General features: G+C 37.3%; 3 protein-coding genes across 5 annotated transcripts in view; 1 reads left to right on the forward strand and 2 right to left on the reverse strand.

The window, feature by feature from the left end:
* Positions 1-2,020: 2,020 nt before the first annotated feature.
* On the forward strand, positions 2,021-11,429 carry LOC148680284 (putative RNA-directed DNA polymerase from transposon BS). The gene is made up of 2 exons (XM_088650730.1): positions 2,021-4,372; positions 4,456-11,429. The coding sequence occupies exon 2, from the start codon at positions 4,789-4,791 to the stop codon at positions 6,715-6,717; it is 1,929 nt and encodes a 642-aa protein (XP_088506856.1). The 5' UTR covers positions 2,021-4,372; positions 4,456-4,788; the 3' UTR covers positions 6,718-11,429.
* On the reverse strand, positions 2,279-15,905 carry LOC110439401 (uncharacterized). Of its 3 annotated transcripts, none has more exons than XM_087249162.1 (3): positions 15,876-15,905; positions 14,870-15,019; positions 2,279-4,635 (listed from the first exon to the last, which is right to left on the reverse strand). In XM_087249162.1, the coding sequence occupies exons 2-3, from the start codon at positions 14,952-14,954 to the stop codon at positions 3,662-3,664; spliced, it is 1,059 nt and encodes a 352-aa protein (XP_087105288.1). In that variant the 5' UTR covers positions 14,955-15,019; positions 15,876-15,905; the 3' UTR covers positions 2,279-3,661. The 3 variants fall into 3 exon arrangements, with proteins under 3 accessions (XP_087105288.1, XP_087105290.1, XP_087105289.1); XM_087249164.1 differs by having other exon boundaries at positions 14,870-15,051; XM_087249163.1 differs by having other exon boundaries at positions 14,870-15,213; positions 15,506-15,905.
* LOC110439608 (uncharacterized) overlaps positions 2,279-16,610 on the reverse strand; it is a 72,752-nt gene continuing 58,420 nt past the window's right edge. Inside the window, exon 6 of the mRNA XM_087248865.2 lies at positions 2,279-5,609. The gene's annotated coding sequence lies outside the window, so the exon portion shown is untranslated. The remainder of the gene's footprint in view (positions 5,610-16,610) is intronic.

The following is a 16,610-nucleotide window of genomic DNA, read 5'->3' on the forward strand; positions in this document are numbered from 1 at the left end:
GAGGGAAAATGTCAAATCTGTATAAAGTTTGTGTGATGTTTATGTATTTCTGTGATGATGACAATAGACTCGCATGCTGGAGGAAACATAGCTCTTTTTTATTCACTTGCACACTAACTTCCTTACATGCGCCACCTGCATGTGACATCAACTCACGTGACTTCACAGATACATCCAAATGCATATGTTACAGTTTGAACCTTAGTAAATAATTATGTACAATTGGGCTACTTGAATTAAGTAAAGCATTTTATTTCAATTTTCTGTTATATTTAATACATATGCAACAGTGTGGTCAGCACCCAGTAGTGAATATGAAGGTCCAACGGAAGGTCAAACATGACTGAAAACCCGTTGTCACATGTTGCAGTGCCCTTTTTTGGACACTTGAGGTCACTAGCTTGTTTTGTAGTTTAACTTCATTTCCTATTATCCTTTGCACTTCTGATTGTATTCTGTTACAGCTGTTTCTTGTTTGTTAATTTAGCCCTGTATTTATAAACCCTTTTGTCTTGTGTTTTAGTTGCCTTAGGATTTTGTTTATTCCTCACGTCCGGTATGTTTGTTTGGTGATCTAGTTTTGTATTGGCTTATTCTTAGATTCTTGTTTGTTTTTGTTAGCACATATACCCAGTTTTGTATTTGCTTATTTTTGTATTTTTTGTCAGTTCTTTTGTCTGGACTCATTTCTTGAAGATTCTGTGCAAGATTGGGAAACTCCTTTTGTCTTTGTCTAAATAAATTGCTGCACATGGATTTTTGTGTTTTGTGATTCTCCATCTCATGACACCCGTTGGCCTTATTGACCTGGTCAGTCAGTTCTTTAGTTATAAAAGGATCTGAATTAAGTAATATATGCAGTTTTGTTGCTTCCACTCAAAAGTGTAACTGCAACCTCAGAGTCAGAAAACATGGTTTTAAAAACCTCTGTAATGTTCTTATTCAATGTGAAAGAGTGGTGCTCAGGGATTGTTTTAAAGACCCACATCACATCTGCCTGCAGAGCTGGTGTTGAGCCAAATATATATTGTATATATATTTACAACTCTTCATTAATGAATTATACCCTAATCTAATCTCTCTCTGTCATCTTTCAATCAAGCAATTTTCTCGTGTCAGCCCAATGATTGTTTGGTGACATCACCAACCAGAGCGAGAGGTGGCAGTAATGCATCAAAAACTTTGTTATCGACCACCGTAAAACAGGAAGAAGAAACTGTCATTCTTCTAATTTAAAAATTTCTTCATTACTTAATGTTAAAGCTGTTACAGTAATCAAAGAGGTTCCCGCTGCACAGAACTGCACAACAGGTGGTTGGCACTGACAAGCAGTACTACACGCGGTGTGTTTGGCAACCCCCCATATGGGAGTCCAGGGCCGTAACACCCATTGTCGCTAACGTTAGCTTAAAAGATTTCCGGCATCAACAGCAATAGGCGTTGCGGTCATTTCCTGGCACAGGCTTAACCCAAAAGCAATTCGGATTCCTTGGCCACAGCAACACTTTCCCATTTTAGCCGACAAACTGGGCTAGCCACTATCTTGTTCTGTGCCTCACCTCAAGTAACCAAATGACGGGTGCGCACGCTTTCACGCTTTCTGCTATGACGTGGAGCGCGAGGTGCACTCAACGTTACGCTGCATGAATTTTTAATTAGCCTACATTAGTAACAGTTCATTTTGTTACGGTATGAACTTAATCTTAGGAAAGGTAAAAATAAATGAAGAAAATTAAGACCTTTGTAATGAAATTCAAGACTTTATTTACAAAATTCAAGACTATTAAGGCCTTCATTTGAAATTATGAAATTTAAGAGTTTTTCAATGCTTTTAAGACCCCACGGGTACTTTGGACATGGACCTTCAGCATGCAGTGGGACAGTTTGCTGCTAAGTGTGACATGGCAGGAAAAAAAACAGCAGCTCAGAAACCATGGTGCTTGACTGGAAAAAGGTGGCCATCTCCAGTTTGGAGGAGAGTCCTTACCCCAAATAGAGTTCAGGTATCTGCTTTTTTTTTCATGAGGAATGGAATGTGAGATTTAAAGATGTTTCAGTGCAGCAGCAGCAGTAAAGCAGTTGATGTGATTGTCTGTTGTGGTTAAGGAGCTGAGATGAAAGGCAATGTTCTCAATTTACCGCTCAGTCTAGGTTCCTACTCTTACCTATGGTCATAACTGAAAGGACAAGATCTCGGATACAACCAGACACATTTTACAAAGTGTTATGACCCGCTTGTTTGAGTTGCAACATAAAAGAGAGATGAGCCAACAAAATAGCTTGAATGCAAATGATTTATTATAAAAGTAACTCATAGAACAATCAATCAAAGCAACCAACAAATGTCTATAGATAATAATAAAGATAAAGAACTTAGGATATAATCACAACAAAACTTTAACTGCATGATATAAGTAATGCAAAACAAAACTATAAGGTTAAAGAGTCAATGAAATGGCAGGTCTTGACATGAAGACTCCCGAGTAGCATCAGCGTCCTGGGGTAGTTAACACAACAACTTTTATATACCCATTGATGAGTAATGTAGGCATTCAATCAGGATTTACCACATACTCCAATCGGAAGTCCTGGGATCATTACAGTGTAGTAATATTGTAAAACTTAATACCTGTCGCTCTGCCTAAATCATAAAATATTCATCAAGTTCGTATTCTACTCAAACAAGTAAATGTATTAAACTAGAAAAAATCTTAAACATAATAGTAAAGAAACTTTACTAATAAAAGCTGCAACACAGGACAATTGAATGGGCTTTTTAAACTTGAGGTCCTGGTATACTGCTAACTAACCGTCCTGTAGGTCCACCTTCTTTGGTGTGCGGTGTCTTTCCAGTGACTTGTTTCTTATTCAGGGAGCCAGACAGAGAATATCATCCAAAACAACACAAGCTACATGAATACACTGGAGAGTGGAGTACAGATGTATCCGCACCTGTACAATCACTTGCAAAGAGATTTTAAGCCGCAGAGGTGCTGTTTGCCAGATGTTTATGAAAGTGTTCTTCACTCAGCTGCCATCATTGTGTTTACGGTAAACACGAGGATCGCAGCACATTTACAACCCCACCTACTGCAGTGTAGGATGTTGGAACACAGTATACCATCACTCAGCCTTTTGAAACATTATTCAGACATGAAAAATCCTGTGCACATGAGAAAATGTTTTGCTGCATTCATGTCTTCTGTGCACCTTTTTGTCCATGTGTTTCTTAAGCTGTGCCGAATGAGTGAAACTCTGTAGACACTGATCAGATCTGTATGGTTTCTCACCAGTGTGAATCCTCTTTTGTGTTTTCAGATGTGTTAACTGATTAAACCTCTTGTCAATTTGAAGACTTGTATGGTCCAGTGTGAATCGTCTCGTGCAGTTTCAATTTGAGCTGTAATAAAAGTCTTCTCACACTCAAAGCACAAATACTCGTTCACACCAGTGTGGATCTTTATGTGTTCATTAAGGTTTGCTGATCTGTTGAAACTCTCCCCACACTGAGTCCATGTGATTGGTATCTCTCCAGTGTGGGTCTTCATGTGTTTATTAAGTTCTGATGAGTTGCTGAAACTCATCCCACATCGAAGCTGCAGTCACACTAGTGTTTGAGCATGAGAAATTCTGTTGTACGACGCTGCGAAAAGGAGCGGGATTAAACAAGATGATTAGACATGTATAGTTTCTCTCCAGTGTGGCTCATGATGTGTAGATTAAGGGATGATGATTGGCTGAAGCTCTTCCCACACAGAGTGCATGTGAATGGTTTCTCTCCAGTGTGGATATTCATGTGACTGTAAAGGTGTGATGATTGGTTGAAACTCCTCCCACACTGGGTGCATGTGAATGGTTTCTCTCCAGTGTGGATTTTCATGTGTTTATTAAGGGACGATGATTGGTTGAAACTCTTCTCACACTGGGTGCATGTGAATGGTTTCTCTCCAGTGTGGATCCTCATGTGTTTATTAAGGTATGTTGATTGGCTGAAACTCTTCCCACACTGAGTACAAGTGAATGGTTTCTCTCCAGTGTGGATTTTCATGTGATTGTTAAGATGTGATGATCGGTTGAAACTCTTCCCACACTGAGTGCATGTGAATGGTTTCTCTCCAGTGTGGATCCTCATGTGTAGATTAAGGGATGATGATCGGTTGAAACTCCTCCCACATTGTGTGCATGTGAATGGTTTCTCTCCAGTATGAATCCTCATGTGTAGATTAAGGTATGATAATTGGTTGAAAATCTTCCCACACTGAGTACATGTGAATGGTTTCTCTCCAGTGTGGATTTTCATGTGATTGTTAAGGTGTGATGATTGGTTGAAACTCTTCCCACATTGAGTGCATGTGAATGGTTTCTCTCCAGTGTGGATCCTCATGTGTAGATTAAGGGATGATGATCGGTCGAAACTCCTCCCACAATGAGTGCATGTGAATGGTTTCTCTCCAGTGTGGATCATCATGTGAATCTTAAGATAGCCTTTTCTTCCAAAACTCTTTCCACACTGAGTGCAGGTGAAACGATTCTTGTCTCTCCTTTTCAAAATACCATTAGTCTGTAAATGAGTTTTTTCCTCAATTTTGACATGATGTTCCTCCTCTTTTCTCCCCTCATTCTCTTTAATTCGGTCTGAAATAAATAAATAAAACATTAGTTTTCATTAAGTCTTAAAATTTCTCATTAAAAGCTGAAAAGTGAAAAGACACTGGAAACATTGGTTACACTCACTGTAATTTTGATGCACATTAAATGTAAAATAAATCAGATCATATTTAATCCAAGATGGCAGCGCGTGCACAATGCGAGGCTCAGGGTCTCTCCAGTTTCTGCATTTTTGCAGTATTATTCCTGCTCATTTCGGGTCTGTTCGTGCAGAACAGTGGTGCCTTTACATTGTATACCCAACAGGAGCTCTTGGATATTGGTTTGTGGATTCCGGACAGTTTTATTAGCAATCTTCGACTCATCCATGAGATTGCCAGAACACCCCGGGCTGGGCGCCCTGCCCGGCCGGGCGGAAGTGCTCACAGACCGCGCAGAGAACGTAAACAAAGACGGGGGAAGCGTGGCGGGCTAAGAACTAAGCTAAAGCTAACACCACACCAGCTCTCTTTACCCAGCATCTTTCTCGCCAATTTACGGTCACTGGTGAACAAAATGGATGAGATTCGACTGTGCATCAACCACAGCAAAAGATTATGGAACTGTAACATCATGATTTTCACAGAAACATGGCTAAACAGCGGGGTACCAGACAACGCTGTATCGCTAACGGAGCATCACACATTCCGAGCGGACAGAACGGCGGATGACTCCGGTAAGACCAGAGGCGGAGGATTATGCATTTATATTAACAAAGCTTGGTGCACAAACTCTATCGTCGTTGGGAGACATTGCTCTGCTAACCTGGAATTCCTAATGGTTAAATGTAGACCTTTTTACCTACCACGGGATTTCACTTCCACCATAATATCTGCTGCTTATATTCCTCCCGACGCTGATGCAAAGCTGGCTATGAACAAACTTCATGCAGCCATCAGCAAACAACAGACTGCTCACCCGGAGGCTGCTTTTATTGTTGCGGGGGATTTTAATCACTCAAACTTAAAGACAGTGCTCCCTAAATTCCATCAAAACATTCTCTGTCACAGAAGGGGAAACAAAACATTGGACCATGTTTACACAAACATAGCTGAAGCCTATGCTGTGACCTCCCTCCCCCACCTGGGTCAGTCAGATCACCTTTCTTTGTTCCTTCCCCCCAAATACTCACCCCTCATCGACCATGTGAAGCCATCAGTGAGGACCATCAAAGTGTGGCCAGCAGGGGTAGACTCCACACTCCAGGACAGGTTTCAACACACAGACTGGGGTATGTTTGCTTCCCAGGCCACACATGGCTCTCACACAGACACTGACAGTTACACTTCCTCTGTTCTGGAATATATTAACACCACCATAGACAGTGTTACAACCCAGAAACAAATCACCACATACCCAAATCAGAAGCCATGGATGAACAAGGAGGTACGCCTCCTGCTAAAGGCACACAACACTGCCTTCAGATCAGGGGATGCACAGGCCTACAGCACTTACAGGGCTAATCTGAAGAGGGGCATCAAAAAGGCCAAGCACTGCTACAAGCTTAAGCTAGAGGAGCACTTTTCCAACTCTGATCCTTGGCGCATGTGGCAGGGCATCCAGGCCATCACCAACTACAAACCCAGCCAGTCCACACCCACAGACGTCTCCTTCCTGAATGAGCTAAATGACTTTTATGCCCGCTTTGATAGAGACAATAAAGAACCCTACACCAGGATCACTTCCTCCACCAACCACTCAGCTATCACACTCACCTCCTCAGAAGTACACATCGCACTGAGTTGTATCAATGGGCGTAAGGCTGCTGGACCAGACGGTATTCCTGGGCGTGTCCTCAAAGTATGTGCAGAACAGCTCGCTGGGGCATTCACAGACATTTTCAACCTGTCGCTCAACCTAGCAGCTGTGCCAACATGCTTTAAAACCACCTCTATTGTGCCAGTGCCCAAACACTCCAGCCCAACATGCCTGAATGACTACCGCCCTGTAGCACTCACACCCATCATCATGAAGTGCTTCGAGCGGTTGGTCCTGGCACATCTAAAAGACTCTACCATTCACACTGGACCCACATCAGTTTGCTTACCGTGGCAACAGGAGCACAGATGATGCAGTCTCTATAGCACTGCACTCTGTACTCACACACCTGGACAATAAAAACACTTATGCACGAATGCTGTTTGTGGACTTCAGCTCAGCATTCAACATTGTCATACCCTCCAAGTTACTGATCAAACTCAGAGACCTGGATATCGACACATCACTCTGCAACTGGATTATGGACTTTCTGACTAACAGACCTCAGAATGTTAGATCAGGCCACATCTGCTCCACCACCGTCACACTCAACACTGGTGTACCACAGGGCTGTGTGCTGAGCCCCTTCCTCTACTCCCTTTTTACCTTTGACTGTAGGCCTGTTAATAGATCCAACACCATCATCAAATTTGCAGATGACACCACAGTGATTGGTCTAATCAGCAACAATGATGAGATTGCCTACAGGGAGGAGATACAGCATCTGGCCACTTGGTGCACCGACAATAATCTGCTCCTTAACACCAACAAGACCAAGGAGCTCATTGTGGACTTCAGAAAGGGACGAACAGGCTCACATAATCCCATCCACATCAATGGGATGGCCGTTGAGCCTGTTTCATCCTTTAAGTTCCTGGGGACCCACATCTCAAAGGACCTTTCCTGGACCACCAACACCTCTAGCCTGATCAAGAAGGCTCACCAGCGCCTATTCTTCTTAAGGCAACTGAAGAAGAACCAGCTTTCATCAGCCGTCTTGGTGAACTTCTACTGCTGCACAATAGAGAGCATCCTGACAAACTGTGTCACAGTCTGGTATGGAAGCTGCTCTGTTGCTGAGCGTAAGGCACTGCAGCTGGTGGTGAAAACTGCCCAACGCATCACAGGGACCATACTGCCAGCCATAGAGGACATCCAGAAGAAACACTATTTGCACCGAGCACGCAGTATTCTGAAGGACACCTTTCACCCCGCTCACAGACTGTTTTCTCTCCTGCCCTCCGGCAGGCGCTTCAGGCTCCCCCGGACAAAAACCAACAGACTGAGGAACAGCTTTTTCCCCAGAGCTGTCTCCCTCCTGAACTCTGCCCCACATTGACTCTTTTGCCCCCCCAATACACCCCCCACTCTCCTCTAACTTAAACTCCTCGCAATAACTGCACTGTTTAACATTTGCACATTTAAAATTTGCACATATTCACTGCACCATATTGAACTGTTTACTTATTGAACTGTACATATCCACTGCATATGGGCATTTGTAATTATGTACACACCCACCATACATATACACTTGTAATCATGCTTATTTATCTGCATACTACTGATTATTAATACCGACCTGTACATATATTCATATATTGTAACATATACACTTGTAATCATGTTCATCTATCCCTGTACATATATTCATATATTGTAACATATACACTTGTAATCATGTTCATCTATCGCTGTACATTAGAGGTGTAACGATTTATCGTTGTATGATTTATTGCGATGCAAAAATGTCACAATATGCATCGTGGCGTTATGACGATTTCATTACGATACGACGTCCGTTTTCTCTTATTAGTTGAGCTGTTTGCATGTGAGCTACGTTCCACCTGCTGTCGCACGTGAGTTCAGATTGCAGCAGCAGTAATGTGAGCAGACCAAGATGAGTGGAGCTGAAATAGAGGATGGCCCATCCTCTCAAAATCAGACGTCTGGCAACATTTCGGTTGTACAGTCATTGCTTTAGACTCGTCCGCTTTTGACACGCTTACTGGGTCAAACATCCTAAGTTTTAAAGTCTTCACAGTGATTTACATACTTTGGACAGCGACAGGGATACCTCCTAATGGTGTTGAAAGAGTCACATACTATATTTATAAGGTACAATTCACCCTAAAATATCATTGTCTTCATATAATGTTCCCGCCGCAAAATCACACATGACGTGAGCTGTTACTACAGAGGGCGGACTTTGATAGAGGCGCGCGTATGGCAAGCCGTTTTAGCATTTAAACCTTTGTTCTGACTATCCATAAATATATTTAAAGATATCTCTAATTATATTTTGACTAGTCATAATTATAATTCGACTAGTCACAATGACAATTAGAGATATCTGCAATTACAATTGTACTAGTACGAAATCAGATTGGAGATATCTGCAAATATATTATGACATATATGTCATATTCCTCCATTGACTTCCATTGAAAAATATTTGCGGATATCTCTAAATGAGTTTTGACTAGTCACAATTGTAATTAGAAATATCTCTAAATGAATTTAATTAAATATGAATTAAATACCTGGAAATGTGGATTTATTTTTGCTCACACAAAAAACACAAGTGACCAAGCAAAGCCTTAAGCTCTTACTGTTAAATTCAATTAAATAGAAAGCTTATTTTTTTGCACCTTTACTTAAATTGTTCCTTAATTTTGTCTCTGTCATTTCAATAATATTTTTAAAGAAGTTTTTAAATTGTTTTATTTTCCAGAGACAGGCCTGTTTAATTTATTTTCTTAAAGAAGGTTCAGTTTAACAAGTACAAAGAACTACAAAAAAAAATAGTTTACTTGGTAAAATTAGCATTTCAGTTTAATTTTCAATTTTTATTCCAAATATCGTGATACATACCGAATCGTGAACATTATATCGTGATACACATCGAATCGTGAGCTGAGTGTATCGTTACACCCCTACTGTACATATATTCATATACGCTTGTAATCATGTTTATTTATCTGCACACTACTGATTATTAATAGCAACCTGCACATATATTCATATATTGTAAATCTACTCATAGCTTATCCAACCTGTATAAAATTTTGATAGTACATCCATCTGTAAATATCCCCATAGTTTTTCTATAACTGCACTTTATAACTTATTCCTGTATCCTGCACTTGCTGCTATTGCACTGCTGGTCAGACCTAAACTGCATTTCGTTGCATTGTACTTGTACATGTGTAATGACAATAAAGTTGAATCTAATCTAATCAAATCTAAAAACATGTAGTATATCTTTTGTTATTAACTACAAAATGAGAAAGAAGCCTTTAATGGGGTAGAACATGTACATGTTTGCTCACCTGGGTTTAAAGGGAATTAGCCAATTCTCCTCAACGTTGCTAATAAACTAATTTCTTTCTGTATGAAACGTCAAACAGACACGGTTGCTCTTGAGTCCTGTCAAACCTCCATTAGTTTTTCCTCCATTTTGTGGGTCCAAATAAACCGAAAAAGAGCGCTTTTAACTTCTCCCCCAGCCTCCCGCTGGCCTGCAGCAGGTATACACACATGCACACACAAGTGAATGTCGCTCTCTCATTGGCTGTAGGTGATCGCCGATGTTATTTTCAGTCAAAACTCATTTCACACGGCATGATTTGAATCGCCGACAGCCCCAGATATTTAGCATGCCAAATATCTTGCGGGCATCAGCGACTCATCGGCGATTCTCTCAGATCGCGTCTTTGATAGTTCATACTGTGTGATTGTCACTCATGTGCACGAGCACCGATTTGCCTATGATTTCAGGCATTTGTCAGCGATTTCTCAAAACCTGTCGGCGAGCCAAAATCGGGGCTAAAATCACGCAGTCTGAACTAGGCATTAATGACCTCAGGACAAATCTGTTTTGCATTTTTCTATGCATTTCTAACATTACTAAACATTTGTTAACAAAATATTTGCAGAAATTTCCTGCCGCGTTTGCCAGTCATGTAGACAGAAGACACTATCCAATTGTTTCAATGAAAACTAAAAAGTCACTGTGGCCCTGTTTACGCAGGTATTCAGGTTAGTTTTCATCAATCTGATGCAACTTTTATTATTTATAAGAAAAGAAAATGCAATTAAAAGGTTTAGAATAACCTCAATTTATAAAAAGACTTGCCTATTTTATGCATTGAATAATGAAATAGATTAATTTACTAATTTACTTTATTTCCGATTAACATGCACTTTATTCAGTTTTATTTTTTTTTTTAAATATATAATTATTTTTTAGGGGTTTTCATCTTTATTTGGATAGGACAGTGGAGATTTTACAGACAGGAAAGTGTGGTAATCATAGATAGGAAACGGATCAGCAAAGGACCACAAGCCAGGAATCAAACTCGGTCGCCGTGAGCACCTTGGTGCTATGTTTCAACGCACTAACCACAAGGCTTTTGGCGCCGACAGTTTTACACTTTAAATAAGTGTACAAGCTTTTTTTAAAATAATCGTTTAACAAATATTTAGCACATTGAAAGTAATTAAATTTTCTTGTCTTTTGTTTTAAAAATGTGTGCAAAGGATCAGGAATTGATTGCACGTGCATTGCTCTCATGCCACGTTTTTAAGGATAAATTTGCGTATGTGTGCTGCTTTGAAAAGAATAAAATTATTAAAAAGCACATTATAAAATAAAACAGTCACAAAGGTGTATCTTATGGAAAAAAACACCAATTGACGGGGACTGCTTTTGGTTTTTAAAGAATCAAGCAGATTTTAAAAAAGTCTAATTTGCAGAAAAGAAATGACAAACATTTTGCAAAAGGACAAACTTAAACATATCGGCACTGTTAAAAGAACATTCTACTTTATATATTCTTTCGACTCCAATACAACAGCTAAAGCCCCGGTCAGATCACATGATTTTTACTGTCGTTTAGTCACTACGTCAGATCATGCAAATTTTTTTTTTCTTTTTAAATCTTGACTTGTCGTGGGTAGCAAATGTGCCAGACTACACGTTCCTTCACAATCAGTCATCCTGTGATGTCTACAATGATGGTTATTTCCCAAAGCAGTCACATAAGTTGCTATATATATGTGTGTGTGTATATATATATATATATATACACACACACACACACACACACACACACACACACACACACACACACACACACACAGTTGAAGTCAGAATTATTAGCCCCCTTTTAATTTTTTTTTTCTCTTTTAAATATTACCAAAATTATTTTTAACAGACAGGGGCGCCCCCAAGGGGTGGCCATGGCCACCCCACGGTAAACTCTGGCCACCCCTGTGGCCACCCAAATATAATTTTGCTGTTGACATTATTGATTTATTATTTTATTTATTATTGATAAGTAAATAAATAAATAAATAAAATGCAGCCACTAAATTATTATTGGTGTTAATGACGTAGCTCTCCCCCTCTGGTTCAATGCTGGTGAAAGCAAACTGACGCATGCGCGCAGAAAACCATTCCAGCGCGCCTCACGCACTCCTGTGTGAATCCCGATTGGTTGTTTCCATGCACGCCAATAAAATAGGCGCCGCTCATGTGCCGTGAAACCGGAGTAACAGCCTTTTGCGCAAAGATGTGTCGGTACGCAGCGAGTTTTGAAAGTCGACTAAAGTTTATATAATATGATGATTATGATGATGAAGATGTTACTTTCACTAAGCATGGCTTTAAAGCACAAAGGATGGATAATGAGTCAGGGAGGTAAGACTTCATAACATGATTTCTCAGCCATGATCTGGTCTAAGACCACAGATAATTCTTTAGAATTGTCATAATTAATTTTCATGCAAAAGGTTAAGTGATCTTGGCATATCACTCCAGCTGTTGTTTTCCAGTAATATTTGGGATTGATTTCTGTTATTTATTTAGAATAATAATTGTATAATAATATTAATTGTATTTATTTAGAATAAATATAAATAAATTGTTATGTTTATTAAATAACAAATCTAACAATTTAAGGGAGGTGGGGTAAATAGGGTGGTTTGCCAGGGTGTCATTTAAACTAGAACCGCCACTACCCTCCCCGATCGTCGTTGACAGCATGCACACACCTTCAATAGACAGCAATGGCAATTTAATATTTACCTTAAGGTACAGTATATCAATAGAAGAAGCTGCATAATAAAATGGCTCAAAAAGCAATATGGATAAATTATATTATTAGGTATAGTGAGTGTGTATATAGTAATGCCTTTTGTTCAGTTTGTTCATTTGTTTGGGTTATTAATAAACTCATTATTCTTTCATTTTCTTTTGGGCTTAGTCCCTTTATTAATCCAGGGTCGCTACAGCGGAATGAACCGCAAACTTATCCAGCACATTTTTACACAGCGGATGCCCTTCCAGCTGCAACCCATCACTGGGAATAATAAACTCATTAATCTTCATTAATTTTAGACTTGGCATATACCGTATGATGTACAATAAAAGCACGTAAAAATTATATTTATACAGTATATATATATATATATATATATATATATATATATATATATATATATATATATATATATATATATATAAAGTGTTTTTAAACTAAACATAGAATTTTATTTGGTTTGCACATGTACTTCCTTAATAATTTTAAGGAATAAATTGCAATATTTCAAGAAGAATTAATTAAATGAATAAAAACTACATTATTACATTTACCAAAAACAAAAATATAACATTACACTGAATTCATTATTTTTTTTAGTGTGCCACCCCAAGATTTGGTGCGGCCTCTTCTGGCCACCCCTAAGAAAATTTTCTGGGGGCGCCACTGTTAACAGAGCAAGGAAATTTTCACAGTATGTCTGATAATATTTTTTCTTCTCGAGAAAGTCTTATTTGTTTTATTTCGGCTAGAATGAAAGCAATTATTAATTTTTTAAAACCCATTTTTGAGACAAAATTATTAGCCCCTTTAAGCAATTTTTTTCCCGACAATCTACAGAACAAACCATCGTTATAGAATAACTTGCCTAATTACCCTAACCTGCCTAGTTCACCTTATTAACTTAGTTAAGCCTTTAAATGTCACTTTAAGCTGTATAGAAGTATCTTGAAAAATATCAAGTAAAATATAATTTACTGTCATCATGGCAAAGATAAAATAAATCAGCTATTAAAAAATAGGTTTTTAAAACTATTATGCTAAGAAATGTGCTGAAACAATCTTCCCTCCATTACACAGAAATTGGGGAAAAAAATAAACAGGGGCGCTAATAATTCCGGGGGCTAATAATTCTGACTTCAACTGTGTGTGTGTGTGTGTGTATATATATATATATATATATATATATATATATATATATATATATATATATATATATATATATATATATATATATAATCATCTCATTTTCAATTTGTTTGTTTTTTAAATATTATTTTAATCTCAATAAACAACTTGCAGACAATAAAAATGCATTTTATTTAAAGGCGCCTTTCATGACGCTCAAGGTCACCGTACAGGACAGCTAGAACAATCAGTTCAGGTAAAAACACAATAAAAATAATAGCAAAAACTAAACAATACAAACTTAGCAAATTTAGCATATTTAAAATTGGGGGCTTCCACGATTTTTGACATTTTAAACCAGGGTTTCTGCAGGTTTCACCAAGTTAGATTAATTAAACCTTTATGAGAAATAGAGTTAAAATGACCTTTTTGAATGAAAAGTTTAAAGTTGTATTGAGATGGATTGTTGGTGATTGTATGGGTTTTGGCCAGATTGAGTAGGAAAACATGAACAAAGAAAAATTAAGACCTTTAAAAAGAAAAGGTTTAAGACCTACAACACAACATTTCAGTAAATTTAAGACTTTTTAAGGCCTGAAATTTAGATTTTGGAATTTACAACGTTTTAAGACCCCATGGAAACCCTGTTTAAACACAATAGCCCTGGTAATTAGTTATTATAATAATGATGTAATTCTAACTCAGATACTATCTGTGAGAACTAGTAACAACTACTAAAAACAAGTTTAAACCCATAAAGTTGATGAAAAAAAGGGAATTGTGATCACAGTGACATATTAGTACAAAGTACTAAGCCAACATTATCACTGTAATAGCAGATATCTTCTATGAGAATACTGTAGGTCAAATATCGTCAGCTCAATTAAACTTCTCTAAATGTACTGTTTTTGTTTATTTTATTTAGCGCCAGTGCTCAAGGATGCTTTACAAACAAAAGGAGAACTAGAAAAGCAATAACCTTAAGAAGGTAGATAAAATGGAAGACTAATAATACATAAAAATAATGATAAAAAAACATGAGAACAAGTAACAAGAAATAAACTCATTCCTCTTTCAATGAGTGCTAATGTGCATATAAGAGAACTAGGCAGCACACTCAGGGCTGTAAGATGGATTTAATTTAGTATTCTTATTATTAATCTGAATGAGGATGAAATGACTGAGTTGGTCTTTGAGAGTGAAAATCAGTATATATCATTAAGATATCCAACCTGTTTGTTCCTGCAGATCTTCCTGTTTGACTGTGAATGTTTCTTCAATCTTCACATCTTCACTCTCCTCTTTAATAAACGCCATCTTTATAACAGTGTGGAGATCAGTCACTTTAGCAGGAGTTTTTCTCTGTGTTTGGACACTTTATCCTGTTTAAAATGAACAAAACAATAAAAATGTCCTGTTTAAAATAAATAAAACAATGAACAGAAACAAAATGACTTCTCTTCAACACTTGCTTCAACAGTTTCTTTATATGAGAGTCATTAACAAACAGAAATCAGATAAGTCTGATCAAGAAACAATAGCCACTGATCAGCTGATTAAAACTAGTACTCCATTTCTTATATATAGTGATAGAGGTAAAGTTGGTTTTATATTCGCACATTCATTCGTTCATTTAGAAGTCTCTATATTGTTTACTATGTTACTTTGAATTTTCGATTGGAATTAGCATGCAAGTTTGACTTGAAAACAACATTAACACTGTTTATTTGACTGTAAACAATGTTGTACTTTGATAGTCATTTGCTGCTAATATGATTTCACTACTTTTCCAAATAAAGAGTTTGCAAATAATACTTTTATGAAATTATATTATTAAGGAAAAAGTGCGAATATAAAACCAACTTTACCTCTATTATATAGTGATGTATATTTATAATGGAATGACATTATGCTATTCAATCAATTAAACTTTCATTAAAACACTTATTACACACTTTTACTTTATTCAAGTATCTTCTTAATTGTTTTGTTTGTTTTATTTATCTCATTGTCTGTTTATAGCACTTTTTTGCACAAGACAAATTTCCTCTCCGGAACAATAAGTTTATCCTATCTTTATTTAAAAAATAGACCTCATTACTGTAAGTTTTAGTAAATAGTACTACGTTGTATAAGGGTTAAAATAATATTGTCAACAAGTACATAATTTAGCACTGAATGAAAACACTGAAACTTTAATCAATCGCTTTATATATAGCTAAATGATTTAAAACAAACCTTTCTCCAGTTGAATCACAGCGCGAGAGCGGCGCAGGCTTATGACGTCACAAGTCACGCCAAAATAAAAGTCTTTTTTTTTCAACCTTTTTTGCCACTTACTCTTAGTCATGAGTCATGACTTATTATATATAGTTTTTCTCTGCGTTTGGGCATTTTATCCTGTTAAAAATTAACAAAGCAATAAAAATGTTCTGTTTAAAATAAATTAAACTATGAATAGTAACAAAATAACTTCTCTTCAACAGTTTCTTTATATGAGAGTAATTAACAAAAATAAATCCAGTAAGTCCGAGCAAGAAACAACAGCCACAAATGAGCTGATTAAAACTAGTACTCCATTTCTTATATAAAGTGATGTATACTTAGAATGAAGTGAAATTATATTATTTAATCAATTAAACCTTCATTAAGACACTTAATACACGTACGTTGTTCAATAGTTCTCTTTACTTTGAGTAAAATAGTATTACGTTGTATAAAGGGTTAAAATAATATTGTCAACAGCAGGTACATCATTGGATGAAAAACCTGAAACTTTAATCAATCCCTTTATATCTGTGTAAAAGCTTTAAAACAAACCTTCCTCCAGTTGATTCACTTTTTTTTTACAATTAATGCTTGAACTGACAATCAAGAACATCATAACAAAGTCAGACAGATCTTTAAAAAGAGCAATAATTTACATAGTCATAAGAAAAAATATCTAAAACCACATACAAATAATACAAGGGG

This window comes from Danio rerio, chromosome 4, assembly GCF_052040795.2.
Source record: "Danio rerio strain M-AB ecotype USA chromosome 4, GRCz13ab, whole genome shotgun sequence".
In the NCBI taxonomy this organism is placed as follows: Eukaryota; Metazoa; Chordata; class Actinopteri; order Cypriniformes; family Danionidae; genus Danio; species Danio rerio.